We start from the raw sequence: 17,232 nt of genomic DNA on the forward strand, positions 1-17,232 counted from the left end.
CTATAACGACATAACGTTCTAATATGACATAACTCCGCGTGGAGATATGACGTTCTAAAACAACGTTAGGTACGCTAGGACTATATCCATGATATGGATTAAACAAGGATAAATAGGTCAACTAGGTACCATGAATAGCGCACATTTCAGTCCAGGCTTGAAGGTTAAAAAATAGGTCAAGGCCCACACAAAGCCGGGTAGCAGCTGCTTTCGTAGTATATACATAGGTATGACTGTATTGTTTACACGTCTCGAGATTTATTTCAATTAACAATGGAATTTCATTAATGATCATAATGATCAAATGCTTTTTGGTTAGTCATGAAATACACAGATGGCGACGATTTATGGTCTGCTTGGCTTAATCGTACCGGGGCTGGGGGTGGTATTGGGTCAGCACTTTGGACAGCTCCTGGGCCAGTTGGGGCGTAGCTGCGGCCAGGACGCGGCGTGACATGATATCAAAATCGCCGCCAGCGGGATCAATGACTACTCCACCCGCCTCCCGTACAATCAGATCACCGGCACAGACGTCCCAGGCATGGATGCCGAATTCGTAGTTGGCATCGGCAGCGCCAAGCGCCACCATAGCCATATTCAAAGCCGCTGATCCCAGCACACGCAATCTAAGTATAAGATGAAAATCAGATCGATGGGCAATTGCTATTGAAGATTAATGAAATTTACCCGTGCACATGCTTGGCCATTTTGGCGAAATTCTCATTGACCACCAGCATTTTTTGCTCGTCGCGTGAGGTACCAAATTCGCTGGTCACCAGCGCCTTGTTCAGCTGCTGTTGACCACTTGCCTGTATGCGGCGTCCGTTGTAGTAGGCACCTTGGCCACGGCGGGCCGTAAAGCGCTGCTCCAGAATGGGATTGTAAACGATGCCAATTTCGGTGACCTTATTCACCTTGAGGCCAACGGAAATGCATGAGTGCGGAAATGCATGCACAAAGTTCATTGTGCCGTCCACTGGATCGATTATCCAGGTGGGCGCATCGGTCAGCTTTTTGACACCGCCTTCGGAGCTGCTCTCCTCCTCGCCAATGAACCTGGAAAATATATATTACGCATTTCGCTTTTCATTCGAGTCGCATGCGGCTACTTGTGATCTGGGAAATGCTGACGAATGCCATCCATGAGCAATTTCTCCACATCCTGATCGGTTTGAGTGACCAAGTCAATGTCTCCGGACTTGCACACAAACTCTTGCCGGGTCTCATTGTTGCGGGCAATCAGCTGTGCAAAGAGCCTTGTAAATTATTTTATTATGCCGAAGACTGGCACACAAAATGAACTCACTCGACCCGCCTCTGTGACCAGGTTGTTGATGATCTCGAAGCACTTGCCCAAATCTACGCTGTCTGCCATTGAATGTATGTTTCCGTTTATTTTTTTCACGTCTAGTTGATTGCAAATGCGTAATTAGATTAAGCTTGTGGAAGACAAATGAATGCACGCAGTTCTACAGCTGTTTGTCCAGTGCTGTAAAACTGTGCAAAAATTACAAGTCTGCATTCACAGTGCAGTTCACAGTGCAGTTCACAATGAGGTTGCGGTGTGACGATACAAACTTATCGATAGTAATCGACATTTGATTTGAAGCAAAAGGAAAGCAACCGTTATTCGTGTACCAAAATGTTTACTGGTTTACATGCATTTTGATGGAGTTAAACTCTTGATGAGCAGCTGGTTCATTTGCTTGAGCTATCGAATATTACGGTATGCTGAACTGTCCGAATCTAATGATAAGCTGGTATCGGAGAACTCTGTTTGCGCAGTGAAATCCTTTGTTAGGGGCTCACTCTCCACTCTTGACTCATCATCCCGCGGCTTCGGATAGTTTTGGACGAGCTCGATGGACAGAGCCTTGGCAAGTGGCGCTGTGGCAGCGGCCAGTACGCGACGTGACATAATATCCACCGCGCCGCCAGCAGGATCTATGACAGTGCCGCCCGCCTCGGTGACAAGCAGATTGCCAGCCGCCATGTCCCACACATGTAAGCCGAAGAAGTAGAACCCATCTGCCACACCAGAAGCAATCATGGCCAGGCCCATGGCGGAGGAGCCAATTGAACGTAAGCTGCAGGCAAAATTGAACTTGGTTGGATTGACACACTTTACATTTAACCGTAAACTTACGCGTGGGTTTTCCTTATGAGCCGCTTGGCGTTCTCCATGGATGCAGAGGTACGGGATTCGTGCATGCCAGAGCTGTACTCCTGCAAAATCATGGCACTTTTGAGGCTCTCCTGGCCGCTGGTTCTTATCGGCTCGTCATTTAGCTGGGCGCCTTTGCCCTTTCGCGCCGTATAAAACTCCTGCAAGGCCGGATTAAACACAATCCCAAAGGCGGTTTCCTTATCAATAAGCAGCGCCACCGAGATGCAATAGTAGGGAAAATGATGAACGAAATTCATGGTGCCGTCGATGGGGTCTATAATCCAGGTGGGCTCATTGGTGAGCGTCACCTGGCGCGATTCCGTCTGGGAAACCGCCTCCTCGGCGATTACTCTGTGAAAGGATGCAATTATTAAATCAGCTGGCCTTGCGGCTTACTTGTTTTTGGCTTACTTGTGCTCGGGATACTTTTCCAAAATTGCCTTTGTTAGCATATCCTCGATTTCTGTGTCGGCGCGCGTGTTCAGATCCTTCTCGTGATCCTTGGTGGTAAACGAAAGCCGCTCCTTGTTGGAATTTAACGCGACGGCACCTGCCTTCCGCACCAAGGCCACGGCGAATGCATAGCATTCGTCCAAATTCAATGCAGGCTTCTCCTCCTTAACTGGTTCTGGCGGTGCTGCCGGCGGTGCTGTCGGCGGTGCTGCCGGCACTGCTGCCGGTGCTGGCGGCTCTTTTGCGGGCTCTTCCTCATCCGTATAGAGATTACCCGAGGTATTTGTGGTCTTTGACGCGTATTCCTTTGACGGATCGAACGTGACGTCGGTATTGGTGAATTTGGAGACCGCTTTCATTTTATCCTTATTTGCTGCTGGTGGTGGAACGGGTGCAGCGGCTGGAGCGGGTGCAGCGGGTGCAGCTGGCGGAGCAGCGAGAGGAGCAGCGGATGCAGCGGGTGTAGCGAGTGCAGCAGGTGCAGCAGGTGCAGCAGGTGGAGCAGCAGGCGGACCAGGTGGAGGTGCAGACGTATTAAAGCTGGTAACTTGATTAGGGCCCTCTTTGACGGGCTTGGCCGGCGCGGGTTCGATAGTTTTTGAAGTTGACTCCAAAATAGGCGTCAATCCCTCACGACTTTCAATTACTCGAGCCTTTTCACGGGAAACGTGCATATTAGCAACACGCGGATCTTGAATGTTGGCTTTATGATCCTCCAGCCCATAGTTGCGGGCCGCATTTTTTGCAATGTGTTCTGCAGGCTGTTCTGCTGCTGGTGCCTCCTTTGCCTTTGGAGCTGGGTGTGGCTCTTCGCGTGACTGAGAAATTCGAGCATAGCTCGCGCTCCTAGACACGGGCTTTGAGGTCGGACCAAGTCTCGTGGATGGCGTCAAGGACTTACGCATACTCATCGAGCGTGACTTTTGCAGCTCATTCACCCGCGGATCCTGAGCGGTCGCTTCGTGATCCTCGAGCCCATAGCTGGTGGCCGCATTTTCTAGCACCTCCCTTTCTGGCAGCTTTGGGTTGGGACTCTCAGCGCCCTTCTTCTCGTCGACCATGGCAATAAATTAGCTAGCAAGAGGATACGTCTGATGCTGATGTTTTTTAACTACCAACTGCCATCAAAGAGTTGCATGCTTTGAAACAAATGACCTGACTGGACAAGACCCGAAAACTTTAACAGTACCCGTGTGTTTGTGTGTGTGTGTATATATATATATATATCTAAACGAATCTCGGAAAACAATTATACATTTTGACGTCTGGTTCAATGCCAGCCACATTTATTTGCCTACTCACACACATTGGATCCTACTTGAATTTGGAGTTGGAGTTGGTTTTTTTCGGAGGCGGCTCATCGTCTCGACGATGATAGATTTGCCTGTCGCCCAGCAGCTGCACCATCTGATTGCCCAGCTGTGGCGTAGCAGCGGCCAGGACGCGTCTGGACATGAGATCAAAGTCGCCGCCGGCTGGATCCATGATGACGCCACCCGCTTCGCGGACGAGCAGAGCGCCCGCTGCTAAGTCCCAGGCATGCGGATAAAACTCGTAATAGCCGTCGGCAGCGCCCATGGCCACCAGGCACATGTCCATCACGGCGGAGCCCGTGGTGCGCAGGCTGTGGTATGCGAGAGACATTTGTTTTCAAGTCGGCTTCATATGCCATTATACTATTTACGCATGTGCCTTGAGCAGCATCCCAACTGCGTTTGTCAACAGTATGTCCCTGTGCTCGCATCGCTCGAGATTCGCGGCGTTCAGCTCCTGCATAATCAGCGAACGCTCCAGCTCGGTCTGTCCACTTGTCCGTATGGGCTCGCCATTCAGGTAGGCGCCACGATTGCGACGGGCTGTGAAGATGAGCTCCAATGTAGGATTGTGGCAGATGGCCAGCTCCGGCTGTTTGTTCAGCCAGAAGCCCACCGAGATGCAGCTGCAGTGGAAGCCATGCACAAAGTTTGTGGTGCCGTCGATGGGGTCAACGATCCAGGTGGGCTCCTCGGTCAGCTTGCGGCCCGTGGATGCGCCGGCGGTTCCCTCCTCGCCAATGTAAACGTGCTCGGGAAAGCGTTCCCGTAGGCCCTTTATCAACAGCTCCTCAATTTCACGATCCGTGGCTGTAACCAAATCCTTGTTGTTCAATTTGGTTTCAAAGACGCGCATCTGCCCACTGGCCGCCCTCAGGTGCTGTCGGTCAGACAGGATACTCTTAGTGGACCACTCACATCTGCTTTCCGCCCAACTCTTACCTCTGCAGCCCGGTCGACCAGCCGACATACCTCCACGGCACATTGGTCGACATCCACGTGGCTCACACTCCTTCGAATGGAGGTCTTTTCTAGTGGCAGCAGACGCTGACACGCAAATCGAAACATTTTTAAATGGCAATTGGTAGTTTATTTTCCAAATATGTTAATAAATATTTTAATAATATAAACTGCGCCTGCTTCAATCCAAATTCGAAAATGTGGCCGTGTAAAGTCCAGTCAATGGCAGATGAGCTGCCGTCCTCGTCGCCGTCGTTTATCCAGCAAGGTTCTTGTTTGCGTGCGAATAAGAGAAAAAGAACACGAGTCACTGGTCGATGAGTCATCTTTCATGGCTACCATTCCAGCACATGATCTACAAACTATAGCCGGGCATGCACGGATCACCGGGTATCGAGTCGTCCCGCTTATTGGGTGTACCACAAGGTTTTCTGGCTGGCCGCCTTGCAAGTTTTCTTTTCTGTTTACGAACTCGCGGCTGTTGTGGACAAGTCTTTCCTGATGATTTTTTAGATTTCCCTGTGTCCTTCGCTTTGGCTATTGCCACAATCGACTGCTCTGCAGCTCTCTCGCTGGGCAGCTTGTCGTTCCCAGCAGAGTCCTGGTCAACTGGTTCATTTGTTTGTACACCTTCAAGCTCATCATCCCGCTGTTTTGATGGGAGCAGCCAGAGGCTAATGAAATGTAAAGGATTCACTGGGGTATCCATGACTATGCCACTCGCCTGCGGCACAGTCAGCATTGCAGAGCCCATCTTCCACGAACTGGCAGCATTGGGACAGCCGGAGAAAAGTTTAACAGAGCCATCGATGTCATTTACAGGCCAGATGGACTCATCAGCCTTGTTCTCGGCTATGAATCTGAGCAAGGATTGGATTAGCACTGCATGAGCCACTGCTGTTTGGGTCTACCTACTCATTTGGCGAATGCATCGCGGTGTCCCGCACCAGCACATCCTCAATCAGCGTGTCCCATTTGTTTGCCGCCATCTTGGGGCTGTGCCTCGCCTGGAAGGCATGCATCTGCTGTCGCACGCCTTTACAGGCCAGCTCGAGGCATTTGTCCATGCCATGACGACATATGTCATCTTGTCCCTGTGACACTGCCTGGACAGATGAGCCAGTCGCCGTTGCAGGCGGAGCCTGGCACTGGCGACGGCTGCTTGTCAAGAAACCCCTAATTATGCTTTGCATTTGGCTATCTTGAATCACTTGAAAATTTAAAATGATTTATTTCTCCATACACGGCATAGCATTGGCTGATCGTAGTCAAGGCATGCTTAAGGCTTCGATTGTTTCCCTGGATTTGTTGGCTCGTCGTCACGTGGCTGGGGGAACAGCTGCTGCACCAGGGGCACCATTTGCTCGGCCAGCTCGGCCGTTGCCGTTGCCAGCATGCGACGCGAATATATATCAAAGGGGCCGCCGCACGGATCGATGACCACACCACCCGCCTCCTCTACCATCAGCACGCCTGCAGCCCAATCCCAAACGTGTGAACCGAACTGCAAGTAGGCATCGCAGGCACCAATAGCCACCTGCGCCAGATTGAGCGCCGTTGAGCCGAGGGCGCGTACGCTGGAAAAGTACTTTGGAGTCGCGCACGAACAAGCATCTAAGCACTTGAGGCTCCACTCACCCATGCACCATGGGCAGCAGCTTGAATATATTGGGCGAGGCCGAATCCTGGCCATCTTCGCCCAGAGCCACGGTCCAGTCGAGACAGACCAGCGACTGCTTGAGATCCCGCTGTCCGCTGACCCGCATCGGGTTTCCATTGAAGTAGAATCCCGATCCTTGCTGCGCGACATATGTGTGCCTCAGCATGGGATTGTCAATCCAGCCGAGCACGGCCCTCCGCTCCACGTACAGGGCAATCGATGTGCAGAAGTGTGGGAACCCGTGCACAAAGTTCATTGTCCCGTCAACGGGATCTATGATCCAAGTGGGCGCATCGCTCACGACCCAGTTCTTGGCGGTGCCTTCAGTGCCTTCCTCGGCAATGATCTCGTGATCTGGAAACTGTTTCCGTATACCACCGACCAGCAGGCGCTCCACAGCCTTGTCCGTCTGTGTCACCAGATCGCGCTGATGTGCCTTTATTATGAACTCCGGCTTCTGCTCCTGCCCCTTCATCATCAGCTGCAAATATTATATCCGGTGATTATCTATGCTACACTGCCTACTCAAATGATACGACTACCTCTCCGGCCTCCCGGGTTAGCTGCTTTATAAGCTGACGCGCCCTGTCGCGATCCACCGTCGAGAATTGTCTGCCTGGACAATAGCCGGGCACAGCTCTTAAAAGTACTTGCATTTTGACAACTTTTGCACTTAGGATTAAGCTAAAGCAAATAACGAATATGTGTTAGCTTTAAGAAGTTTAAGTCAAGGGATATGAAAACTCGTATATACATGGAAACAATAAACTTTATTATACACATATAAGATTCGATAAATATATTTATATATTGTTATGTACATATCTGGTACAATTCACATTTATTTATTTAAATCTGCTCGCATCGACGCTCTAAAAACCTAAACAACTTTTTACAATCAGACAAGGGGGCGTTGCTGGCAACCCCCCCCTTTAGGATCAAGCAGCACCCGCGTTCCATTCAAAGCTCTCCCTTCGATGCCGTCTCCAACGTGGATAACTAACAATAACAATACTACGTGGTCCGTTCACGCCAAGTTCAGTTGAGGGATACGATATAGTCCTAACTGAACAACGGGGTAAACGAGTAACAATAATGATATGTATATACTTTGAGTTTTTTTAAGCAGTTTTTTCAATGATATGTTCTCGTTGCGGGAAGTCTTTTTCGACTATATAGCGATATATATATATATGTATATAGCTGATTAAATATGTATATCAAATAAGTATTTTGGAATGTTGATAAGCATTATGCCACATTGATATGTATCTTTTCCAATCTTAATAACTAACGCTCGGAACGTCTAGTAAATATCGCCAACACGAAACCACAAATATATATAGATATATAATACGGACTTACGTATTCCTTAGCTTAGGCTGGTGCTGTAAACGGCTGAAGAGAATATAGCAAAAGGATACAATATAAAATAATTGTAAAAAGATACTACAAAGAATGTGCGCTATGGGAGAAACTCAAAATGTAGTGTTAATGTGTTGTTAATGGGTATTACTGAAATCGTGTATATATTTTGTATTATCAATTCTACTAAAAATACATACATAATCAATATAATTAAATTTGTATCACAACGAATTTAGCAAGAACTTAGGCTAAGACTACAACAAACAAACAAAAGAACTGTGAAGAAAAATGTGTGCGTGCTCAGCATATTAACTACATTCTATAAAGACATTTATGTATACGATTCAGAACCAATTCACACATTCAAAATATCAATATATGTATAACGTATATATCGAAAATAACAGTTGCATATGATCCTTACTTACGCACACAGCTTAAAAACTAGGTGGAATCTGTAAGCCCCTCGCGGGGCCAACAGTTGGCGCTAAACATAGGTAATATATATATGTATGCATATATGTATCGAATAGAAAGGATTGGAGAGAGATTTACAAGTTTCACGTTAATAGCATACGTGGATATTAACTGGTCGAATTGGCCAGCCTAAATGCGAGCGCAGCAAACTATGGCTAAGTAGAGGTTTGCAGAGGAGCTAAGCTGAAAGCTAGAATCCAAAGAAGAGTAACTGGGATCGGTCATTGGGTCTGGCTCTGTGTCTGGACCTGTTTACTTGGCCTCCACGGGACGATTGGCGAACAGCTGCTCCACAATCTGCTCATCGGCCAGCGTGGAGGTGTCGCCCACATTTCGATCGTTGACGGCAATCTTGCGCAACACCCGACGCATTATCTTGCCGGAGCGCGTCTTGGGCAAGCCGGGCGCATTTTGTATAACATCTGGCATGGCGAAGGGGCCAATGCGTTCGCGCACCATCTTCTTAAGGTCGGCGATTAGCTTCTGGTCGAACGCCTCATTCTCATTGGGCGTTATGAAGCAATAGAGACATTCGCCCTTGACCGGATGCGGCCGGGATACCACAGCCGATTCGGCGACACGTGGATGCTCCGTGAGCACAGACTCCACCTCGGCGGTGGACATCAGATGACCCGACACATTCAACATATCATCCACGCGGCCAGTGATCCACAAATACCCATCAGCATCGCGACGAGCTCCTGTATTGGCAAGATTTGTAACGTATAACGATATGCATGGATTCTGTATGCCAGTCAAACTCACCGTCTCCAGTGCAATAGTAGCCGGGAAACTTGGAGAAGTATGTGTCCTCGAAGCGCTCATGATTGTTGTACAGCGTGCGCATCATGCCCGGCCAGGGCTGCGAGAACACCAGGTAGCCCTCGCCCTCGCCCTTGATCTCAATTCCGCACTCATCCAGCAGCAAAGGCTTGACGCCAAAGAAGGGAAACGTCTGCAAGACAAGCAGAGACATTGAATTATATAATGCACATTGAGGCAAGTTAAATAATATCATCTTTCGTACAGCAGAGCCTGGTTTCATGGGCGTGGCGCCGGGCAGAGGCGTTATGACATGACCGCCAGTTTCCGTTTGCCAAAACGTGTCCACAATGGAGCACTGCTCCTTGCCAATGTTGCGATAGTACCAGAGCCAGGCCTCCGGATTAATGGGCTCACCAACGCTGCCTAAAACCCTGTGGAAAGACGAGAACATCAGCTCGATAGTCTGCTTTGGCAGTGTGTGTGCACCTACTTGAGACCGCTCAGATTGTGCTTGAGCACCGGCGCCTCGCCAAACTTCATGAGCGCACGTATAGCCGTGGGCGCCGTATAGAACTGGGTGACCTTGTACTTGTCAATGACGCTCCAGTAGCGATCGTTGCCGGGATAGAAGGGCGTGCCCTCGAACTGCAAGTAAAACAGATACAGGGGTAAGTAATCCCCTAAAGTCCGCTTGCTGGATGACTTACAATAACTGAAGTGGCGCCGTTGGCCAATGGACCGTAGACCACATAGGTGTGTCCAGTGATCCAGCCGACATCGGCGGTGCACCAGTAGATGTCACCGGGATGGTAGTCAAACACAATCTTGAATGTGGTGGCCGCATAGAGCAGGTAGCCGGCCGTGGTGTGGAGCACGCCCTTGGGCTTGCCCGTGGAGCCGCTCGTGTAGAGCATAAACAATGGATCCTCGGCGTCCATCCATTCGGGATAGCAGGCCGGCTCCTTGTCCTCCATCTCCTCGTGCCACCAGTAGTCGCGATCATCGGTCCACGGTATATCCTGCTCCACATGATTCTCCTGGCAGGGCGTAACGCGCTTCAGATGTGACACCACAATGCATTTCTCCACGGAGTGACCCATCTCGTCGACCTTCTCCAGGGCCGTGTCGCACAGGGCTTTCAGGTAGAGCGGCTTCTCGCCACGCCAAGCGCCATCGGCCGTAATCAGCAGCTTGGCCTTGCAATCGAACATGCGCTCCGCCAGAGAATCCGGCGAGAAGCCCGCAAAGACAATCGAGTGCACGGCGCCAATGCGTGAGCAGGCCAGCATGGCAATGGGCAGCTCCAGGATCATGGGCATATAGATCGAGACGCGATCGCCCTTCTTGATGCCATGATCCTTTAGCACGTTGGCGAACCGGCAGACCTCCTCCAGCAGCTTGCGATAGGTGAGACCGCGCGAATAGTCATCGGGGTGGTTGCCCTCCCTGCAATGTGGACAATGAATGCGGAACTACATTATTAATCAGTTGGCAAAGTGCCCAAAAATGAGCAGCCCATTAATAAGCTCCATCAGTTACAGGGTATACCGCGTATATGGGGTAAGATGGGCACGTTTCGAATCAATTGGATCACTTACAGCAATTTGAGGCTTCCTAATTGTCGCTCGCAACTTAATTTGAATTTGCAACATAATTTGCTGATTTGATAAGCTGCCTCACAGTGGCTGTCATTTGGGTCTTATTGCTTCCCGACTCACTCTTCCCCTCTCCCCCCTGGCTGCTAGCCAAGCAGCGCGCCTTTCCCTTTAATTCTCAACTTGGCAACCGAAGCCAATGGCCGCCGGCACAATAGTCACAAAAGTCAACAGCTGCAATGCCGACAACGATATATACTGCATATATAAATATATATCATTTTTTACAGTGTTCAATAAAGTTGTGTGTACATGGGAAAAAACTAAGATGTAGACTCAGACAAAGCAACAATTATATTCGATATAGATAGAAATGATTATAAATAAGATGTTCTTCAGCTTTCAAAGATTCATAGATTCATTGGAATTGCCATTCGCAAAGAGCTGCAACCCTTCTACTCAGACAAAAAAGTGGAAAGAATTGGATCAGAGTTTTAGATAAAAGCCAAATTTCATTTTCTTCTAATATAGATAATCAAATGTCAAGGAACTGGAACAAATCCTGCTCAAATGAACCGCAGTTCACATAACTTGCTGGTGCGTATACTTTTGTAGCGTATTGTTATCCATTGAATTGCCTGGGTATAATTAATGGCACCCAAATACAAAATGCATAAAATTTAACAACAAATTTAATGCACAATCGAGCGCGCACAGAAACAAATACAATAAATACAAAATCGTGACGGGCCGGCACATAGAACGGATTTTGACGAGACTGTCCAAGGACAGGTGCACAATAGAGAAAGCCACCTGCAGGTCTTGGTCTAGGTCAGCTGTCGCAGTTCTAGACAACGTGCCGTATGACACAAACCCCAAAACAAAAATATGTTTTTTTTGAAGTGAGTCAAAGACCGTAAATATCTGTAAATCATTGACTAAATTGGTTGGCTTTGTCATATGGATCGATAAGATTCAGTTGCCGCCATAAACGATTTGCCGAGTCTCTGAACATCAAGGAAAATCGGGTAGCGTATAAAACCAGCTCGCACTCATGACGTATTTGTCGCTATTTTAGCAGAGCACAAATCGAAAGGCGGGTGCGAAGTTCACCTTTTCTTGGATATGCTATGAGCTGGCGCGTTAGCTGCCTAGCGAAATACTATTCAACTTATTCGAAATTGTAATTAATTAGTAAGATGTTAAAAATAAACCAAAAACAAACAGCAACACAGAATTTGATAAATTTTGTTTGCTAAACGCCGGCAAACCCACATTGCAAACAGCTACAGAGTCTGTTAAAACTAACAGCGCTGTTAAGCAGCCCTGTGCCTAATTCAAGGCCAAGGTAAGCACGCTCTCTCCTCCCTCTCTCTCTCTCTCTCTCTCTCTCTGGTAGTCATTCTCTGCGCAGCTTGACAAGCACTGATCGCAATTACTATTACGTTTATGTGTGCTTGTCAAACCGTTGCTAGCATTCTCCTCAAATGACTAACTAGAAGCTTTAATCGGTGGCCCGGTGGCGCGATTTTTTCCCATGTTAACGTAATGCCGAATTCCCAATAAGAAATACTTGAGGCCGCGTTGTCGCTAGACAATCTATGGGCTAATCAATTTTGCCGCAGTGCTGGCAATGAGCATTTTAATGCTGCCTGGAAACCAATCGAAAATGGAAACCTCATGATCTTGACCGCCGCCGTTGGCAGCAAATAGGCGCGTGGCTGGCTGGCGCTTATCACAAATCAAAAGTATCGCGAATTTAGCTTCCACTTTTGAGAGGCGTGTTGGGAAGAACGAGCTGAAATCATGTGAGGCGCAACAGCCGGCAACAAGGCAACAACAACAATAATTATCTAAGCACAAGCAGCTGTTGATTTGCGTGTCTGAAAGCTACAAAATGAAACAACAACAACACGAAAACAAATCGCATCGAATGTTTTCATTTGTTGTTGTGTTAGCTTAAAAGTAGATTGCGTGAAGAAGTAAAAGCGCTGCAGCTTTTTTAAGCGTCGCTGTGTCTGGGTCTGGCCCTACAGTTTGAGAGCAACATCGTATGATTTTCGGCTAGACGAGCCGCAGACGCTAATCTATGCAACATTATGCAAATTATGCAAAAGGTTTTGATTATGAATTTGTGTTTTGTACTCGACTGAGATACGCACAGTTGTATACTAGCATAATGAGGGCAATTCAACGAATGGATTCCAATTACTGTTGCGATATTGATAACAAAACGTGGACAAAACCAGACAAACACATGGCGATTGACCCCCCCCCCCCCTCCCCCTTACACATCTGGCCATTATGTTGCTGCTTTTGCCCTTTCGTTCGAGCTGTAGGTGTGTCAGCATTAACATTATCTTTGTTTCTTTTGCGCACACACACTCACACCCACCCACACAGACACGTTTTAGCCGCCTCAGCGCATGTGTGAATGCGTAGAAATTGTCGCTGCGATTGGTTGTGAGTAATCGGACGATATGATCGCGTGATTTTTGCGCGAAACACAGTGCCGCCAAAACTGTAAATGTGTCTGCGCTTTAACATGCAGAGCGGAAGCTGCGCTCGACGCGCGGCTCAAGCTGAACTTCGCAACATTTGACACTGGCACTCTTTTTGCGCACCTTGTCGACGTTGGCCATTGCCAGACAACAGACTGACACACATTGAGGCGCGAAATATTTAATTTGATTTTTGTGCGTTCGCAGCGAAATCAATTTGAATAAACAATTTGCGCGCTTTGTGCTAATCGTTCGCTTATATAAGCACTTTTCAGCGCTACACGTGCGTGCGTGTGTGTGTGTGTGTGTGTGTGTGTCTATGTCTGCTTGCGCTTGTATCAGAAGAAATGCCTCGCTTTATTATTATAGTCCAGTAAAAGTTAAAAAAAACCACAGATTTGCCTGTTTGCCTTGCTTTGCTTTGGGTTACCTTTATTGTTGTGCCTGTGTATTATCTATTTATTATTATTTTTTCCAGCGAGCTGTGTTAATTATTGCCCCATTACCTGCAAATTGCTCAGGTACGCGTCTTTATCTTATCTAACTGATGGACGAATTGTGTGTTGGGATTTGAGTTTAATAATTTTTAAATTTCAGAGTTGCGAGAACAGGGACTCAGACAACGATTTGACCTTGCATTTGCCTTTCACATACCTGACTTAATAATCTATTTGTATAGCGATTCCGAATCCGATTCCGTTTCCCGTATCATTTGCATTTCTTTTCGCACGCGTCCATAGTTGAACTGCGGCGATAACCCGGGTACCCGAGATTAGAGAATTAACATTTGTGTTTTATTTTTTGGTGTGACGACTCGACAGGCAGCAAGATGTCAAGATTGATTTGAACCTTGTGCCCGATAACCTGCAAGAAGCAAAACATGCCACACACACACACACACATATATACAAGAAGAAGAAACAACAAACAGCAACTATATTTATATAAACTGTAAGACGCATTTACTTTTGCAATCTGAGGGCATTTATGACTTTTGAAGAGCACTCGACTGAACCGCACACACAGACATAGGCAGCACCTGTATAATTATACTTTGATAAACACAAAAATACTAATTAATTCCGATTACAAATTTCATTTGTAAGCGCGTCAAACAAAGTCTGGGAAAGTTTTGTAATATATTCAAGCCCCAAAGCAATATATATTTGGAGTATTTGCATTTGTTTACTTTGAAGCAGCATATCTAATATTTAAACACATTGAAAACAACACAAATTGCAATCCTAGAACTCGAATTCATAGTTTATGTGGCCTGGTCAGGGCCCTGACATTGACCCTTCCGAAGGTAGCTGCTAAAACTGACAGCAGAGCTGCTCAAACTAATAAATTAACAGTCAGCTGTCTGTTTATGTTCGTATTTAAGCTCATTCCAGAGCAGAGGCTCTATGTCCTTGAGAGAGCGACAACGGTAACGGTAACAGTAACGGTAACAACCGAAGCTCGCGCTCAAGTAAATTGCGAACATCTGTTTGCTCGTGTGCCTGCGCAATGCAGCCCGACCAAGGGTAGGTAGGTGGCGGGTTGGCGAACGAGGGCTGGCGACGTCACGACTGCGTTTCGTAACAGCAGAGCACAAAGAGGAAGCAGTAGATGAGGAAAAAATCGATATCCTTGGCACGTTTACACTTTTGTTTTCATGCGACCTACGCAACTGGGCAAAGGACTCGATTGAACTTACCAGTAGAACGCTATCTGATCGCCCAGGCCGTTGCGTACATTTCGATCGAGAAGGTTGTAGCATATGTTGGTCGAGGCGCCCTCCATCCATTTGATCGAAACGGGTCCTTTGGAGATGTTGAAATTGTATTGCATGAATTTTGAGGGATCCGCTGGCGTTTCCCAGTGAAATTGTTTCGCAACGCGCGACCAAAACTCGGTCGGATTGTCCAAGGACTCCTGATAGAATTTCTTGTACTCATCGAAGCTGGATATGTAGGCATTGCGGCTGATTGCCGGATTTGGATTGAATATTGATTTTTCAGTTGGCATTTTGCGTCTGGCTGTCTATGGTTTAAATATATGTAGGTTTTCCTTTTGTTCACTTGGCTTCGCAAATTTCTGACAATTATCCTTTTCACATACAACTTTTCAATGCGCCCGTGTGTTTTCTTTCAATCAATTTGTTTGCCTCTCGACTGTCCGCGTCTGTGTGTGTCTGTTTGTTTGTGTGTGAATGTGTTGAACAATGCTTTCGGTTTGGGGTTCTTTTCTATTACCCGCAGCGCACGACTTCTTGTACCGCACGATTCGAGTTCAATTTGAGCACTGAGCGCTGCGCTCGTGCGATTTAAAGCTTTTGCCATTTCTGAGAGCTTTCGCTGGGAGCTTTTAGCGCGCGCGCGCGCACACATCAGAACGCTTCAAGTTCAAGCTGCACGGCGCTTATCAGCATCTGTGGTCAGACACTACTGACGGTCGCCCGACATGTCCCACAGTCTTATCAGTCTAACAGGTCCTATGTTTCCACGGCTCGTAAGGGTGTGTGTCCAGTGCGTTTTTCGCACGTAATCAGCTGATAATCGCAGCCTCAGCAACAGACTTTGTTACATGGCCCAGCTCGGCGTACATTTCCGCTCTAAGCCGGAGCCACGCTGTTCGACGCTGATCTAACATTGAGCGGCTTTTTGAGTGCTTCGATAAGAGAGCGCGCGCGCACACACACACACGGAGCGGACTCTCTTCGGCGTCTTATCAATTCCGCAGCCGCAGCGATTCCATGGGGGGGCAAGCGCAGGTCAATTGTGATTACGATTGTCATTGTTTTAAGTGTAATATTTGGCTTTTCAGTTTATTCTTAAAGCGTAACGAAATCCAAATGCAACAACAACGTGGACATTGTGCGTATGTAGTGTGTGCGTGTGGGTGTGAAAATGAATGAGTTTGTGTGTGTGTGTGTGTGAGTTTTGGTGCAGATTAACAGTTAACAGCGGGCGTGTTTGGTTAGCAGCAATATTCCGATTAACGTCTAGTGATCGGAGCTGCTGCTAAGAAATGATTTGTACTGCTCCTCGGTCATGAGTTTCTCGAATTCAGCGGGATTCTTGAGATCGACCTTGAACAGCCAGCCTGCGTACGGAGGGAGGGGTATTGATTAGTGGACACGTATATAGACATTATCCAATTGTATGCTCACCCTTCTCGTAGCAGCTGCTGTTGACCAGCGCCGGCGTATCCTCGACCTCCGCGTTCTTCTCCGTCACCTTGCCGCTCACCGGCGAGTAAACCTCGCTGGCAGCCTTCACACTCTCCAGGGCGCCGCATTCGTCGTCCTGCTTGAGCTCGGTGCCCGGCTCGGGCAGCTGGGCGAAGACAACGTCGCCCAACGCTTCCTGGGCATAGCTTGAAATTCCCACAACCGCTTTGTTGGCGTCCAGCAGCTCGACCCACTCGTGTTTGTCTGTGAAGCGGCGTTCTGTAAATTGGTTAGAAAACAAAAACATGTGAGAACCTGTTGCAGTTTTAGCTGCATTGTGCTCAGTGGCTCGACAACTGTTGTTGTGTTTACTGAGTGATTGCATAAATACATATATCGTTACCTTTGGCGAGCATGCAGCTGGCGTGAAAACTGCGGCACTGTGATGCTGCAAGAGGCGTGGCACGCAGCTGGCGAGCCGCCTGTGCGCCCACACGAGCCAATTTTGTGATGAAAACCATTTTTCCGTTGCAAATTAGTTGCCTGTAATGTAATTTATGTTCAACGAATTTCACCGGCGTGTGTTATGCTCGCGACCACGTCTCGAAGTGAAATGAGCAATATTGAGCAAGCGTACTAAGTTTTACGTTCGACAATACTGTCTAGTGTCAAAATCTGTCGTCAAAAACGACCGGCTTATCAATATTATGAATATATTTGTGAACTTTTGATTGACCTGCGTTCACTGGATATGCTCAAACTGCGCAACGTAAGCGCGCAACTGAGTAACGTCAACGCAAAATGCTCAACATAAAATGT

General features: G+C 47.8%; 5 protein-coding genes across 6 annotated transcripts; all 5 read right to left on the minus strand.

Annotated features, from left to right (window-relative positions):
- Window positions 1–234: 234 nt before the first annotated feature.
- Window positions 235–1,514, minus strand: LOC6623834 (inositol monophosphatase 1). Its single transcript, XM_002048245.4, has 4 exons — window positions 1,307–1,514; window positions 1,110–1,243; window positions 688–1,056; window positions 235–626 (listed from the first exon to the last, which is right to left on the minus strand). Exons 1-4 carry the CDS (start codon window positions 1,373–1,375, stop codon window positions 362–364), a joined length of 837 nt encoding a protein of 278 aa, XP_002048281.1. The 5' UTR covers window positions 1,376–1,514; the 3' UTR covers window positions 235–361.
- A 112-nt stretch (window positions 1,515–1,626) lies between these two features.
- Window positions 1,627–3,832, minus strand: LOC6623890 (uncharacterized). Its single transcript, XM_002048246.3, has 3 exons — window positions 2,579–3,832; window positions 2,147–2,518; window positions 1,627–2,087 (listed from the first exon to the last, which is right to left on the minus strand). The coding sequence occupies exons 1-3, from the start codon at window positions 3,679–3,681 to the stop codon at window positions 1,712–1,714; spliced, it is 1,851 nt and encodes a 616-aa protein (XP_002048282.1). The 5' UTR covers window positions 3,682–3,832; the 3' UTR covers window positions 1,627–1,711.
- A 37-nt stretch (window positions 3,833–3,869) lies between these two features.
- On the minus strand, window positions 3,870–7,279 carry LOC6623467 (inositol monophosphatase 1). 2 transcript variants are annotated; one of them, XM_002048247.4, is made up of 4 exons: window positions 5,809–6,129; window positions 4,876–5,753; window positions 4,305–4,813; window positions 3,870–4,244 (listed from the first exon to the last, which is right to left on the minus strand). In XM_002048247.4, exons 2-4 carry the CDS (start codon window positions 4,999–5,001, stop codon window positions 3,935–3,937), a joined length of 945 nt encoding a protein of 314 aa, XP_002048283.2. In that variant the 5' UTR covers window positions 5,002–5,753; window positions 5,809–6,129; the 3' UTR covers window positions 3,870–3,934. The 2 variants fall into 2 exon arrangements, 1 of the variants encoding a protein (XP_002048283.2); XR_001450442.3 differs by lacking the exons at window positions 3,870–4,244; window positions 4,305–4,813 and adding exons at window positions 6,532–7,034; window positions 7,096–7,279 and having other exon boundaries at window positions 5,000–5,753; window positions 5,809–6,470.
- A 765-nt stretch (window positions 7,280–8,044) lies between these two features.
- Window positions 8,045–15,886, minus strand: AcCoAS (acetyl coenzyme A synthase). Its single transcript, XM_002048249.4, has 6 exons — window positions 14,959–15,886; window positions 9,871–10,609; window positions 9,654–9,808; window positions 9,426–9,594; window positions 9,164–9,353; window positions 8,045–9,099 (listed from the first exon to the last, which is right to left on the minus strand). Exons 1-6 carry the CDS (start codon window positions 15,267–15,269, stop codon window positions 8,651–8,653), a joined length of 2,013 nt encoding a protein of 670 aa, XP_002048285.1. The 5' UTR covers window positions 15,270–15,886; the 3' UTR covers window positions 8,045–8,650.
- A 151-nt stretch (window positions 15,887–16,037) lies between these two features.
- Window positions 16,038–17,085, minus strand: ppl (glycine cleavage system H protein, mitochondrial). Its single transcript, XM_002048250.4, has 3 exons — window positions 16,817–17,085; window positions 16,414–16,692; window positions 16,038–16,346 (listed from the first exon to the last, which is right to left on the minus strand). The coding sequence occupies exons 1-3, from the start codon at window positions 16,932–16,934 to the stop codon at window positions 16,246–16,248; spliced, it is 498 nt and encodes a 165-aa protein (XP_002048286.1). The 5' UTR covers window positions 16,935–17,085; the 3' UTR covers window positions 16,038–16,245.
- Between the last annotated feature and the right edge of the window lie 147 nt (window positions 17,086–17,232).

Source organism: Drosophila virilis, chromosome 3 (genome assembly GCF_030788295.1).
Source record: "Drosophila virilis strain 15010-1051.87 chromosome 3, Dvir_AGI_RSII-ME, whole genome shotgun sequence".
In the NCBI taxonomy this organism is placed as follows: Eukaryota; Metazoa; Arthropoda; class Insecta; order Diptera; family Drosophilidae; genus Drosophila; species Drosophila virilis.

Coding starts and splice junctions, on each gene's coding strand:
- LOC6623834 (XM_002048245.4), bottom strand. CDS start 1,375: ATGGCAGACAGCGTAGATTTGGGCAAGTGCTTCGAGATCATCAACAAC. Junction 1,244..1,306: donor TGGTCACAGAGGCGGGTCGA/GTGAGTTCATTT, acceptor CTCTTTGCACAG/CTGATTGCCCGCAACAATGA. Junction 627..687: donor ATGGCCAAGCATGTGCACGG/GTAAATTTCATT, acceptor TCTTATACTTAG/ATTGCGTGTGCTGGGATCAG.
- LOC6623890 (XM_002048246.3), bottom strand. CDS start 3,681: ATGGTCGACGAGAAGAAGGGCGCTGAGAGTCCCAACCCAAAGCTGCCA. Junction 2,519..2,578: donor GAAAAGTATCCCGAGCACAA/GTAAGCCAAAAA, acceptor ATCCTTTCACAG/AGTAATCGCCGAGGAGGCGG. Junction 2,088..2,146: donor CTCATAAGGAAAACCCACGC/GTAAGTTTACGG, acceptor TTTTGCCTGCAG/CTTACGTTCAATTGGCTCCT.
- LOC6623467 (XM_002048247.4), bottom strand. CDS start 5,001: ATGTTTCGATTTGCGTGTCAGCGTCTGCTGCCACTAGAAAAGACCTCC. Junction 4,814..4,875: donor TGGTCGACCGGGCTGCAGAG/GTAAGAGTTGGG, acceptor TCTGACCGACAG/CACCTGAGGGCGGCCAGTGG. Junction 4,245..4,304: donor ATGCTGCTCAAGGCACATGC/GTAAATAGTATA, acceptor CGCATACCACAG/CCTGCGCACCACGGGCTCCG.
- AcCoAS (XM_002048249.4), bottom strand. CDS start 15,269: ATGCCAACTGAAAAATCAATATTCAATCCAAATCCGGCAATCAGCCGC. Junction 10,610..14,958: donor GATCAGATAGCGTTCTACTG/GTAAGTTCAATC, acceptor TCCACATTGCAG/GGAGGGCAACCACCCCGATG. Junction 9,100..9,163: donor CTACTATTGCACTGGAGACG/GTGAGTTTGACT, acceptor TTGCCAATACAG/GAGCTCGTCGCGATGCTGAT.
- ppl (XM_002048250.4), bottom strand. CDS start 16,934: ATGGTTTTCATCACAAAATTGGCTCGTGTGGGCGCACAGGCGGCTCGC. Junction 16,693..16,816: donor CAGCTGCATGCTCGCCAAAG/GTAACGATATAT, acceptor ACCAATTTACAG/AACGCCGCTTCACAGACAAA. Junction 16,347..16,413: donor CAGCAGCTGCTACGAGAAGG/GTGAGCATACAA, acceptor CTCCGTACGCAG/GCTGGCTGTTCAAGGTCGAT.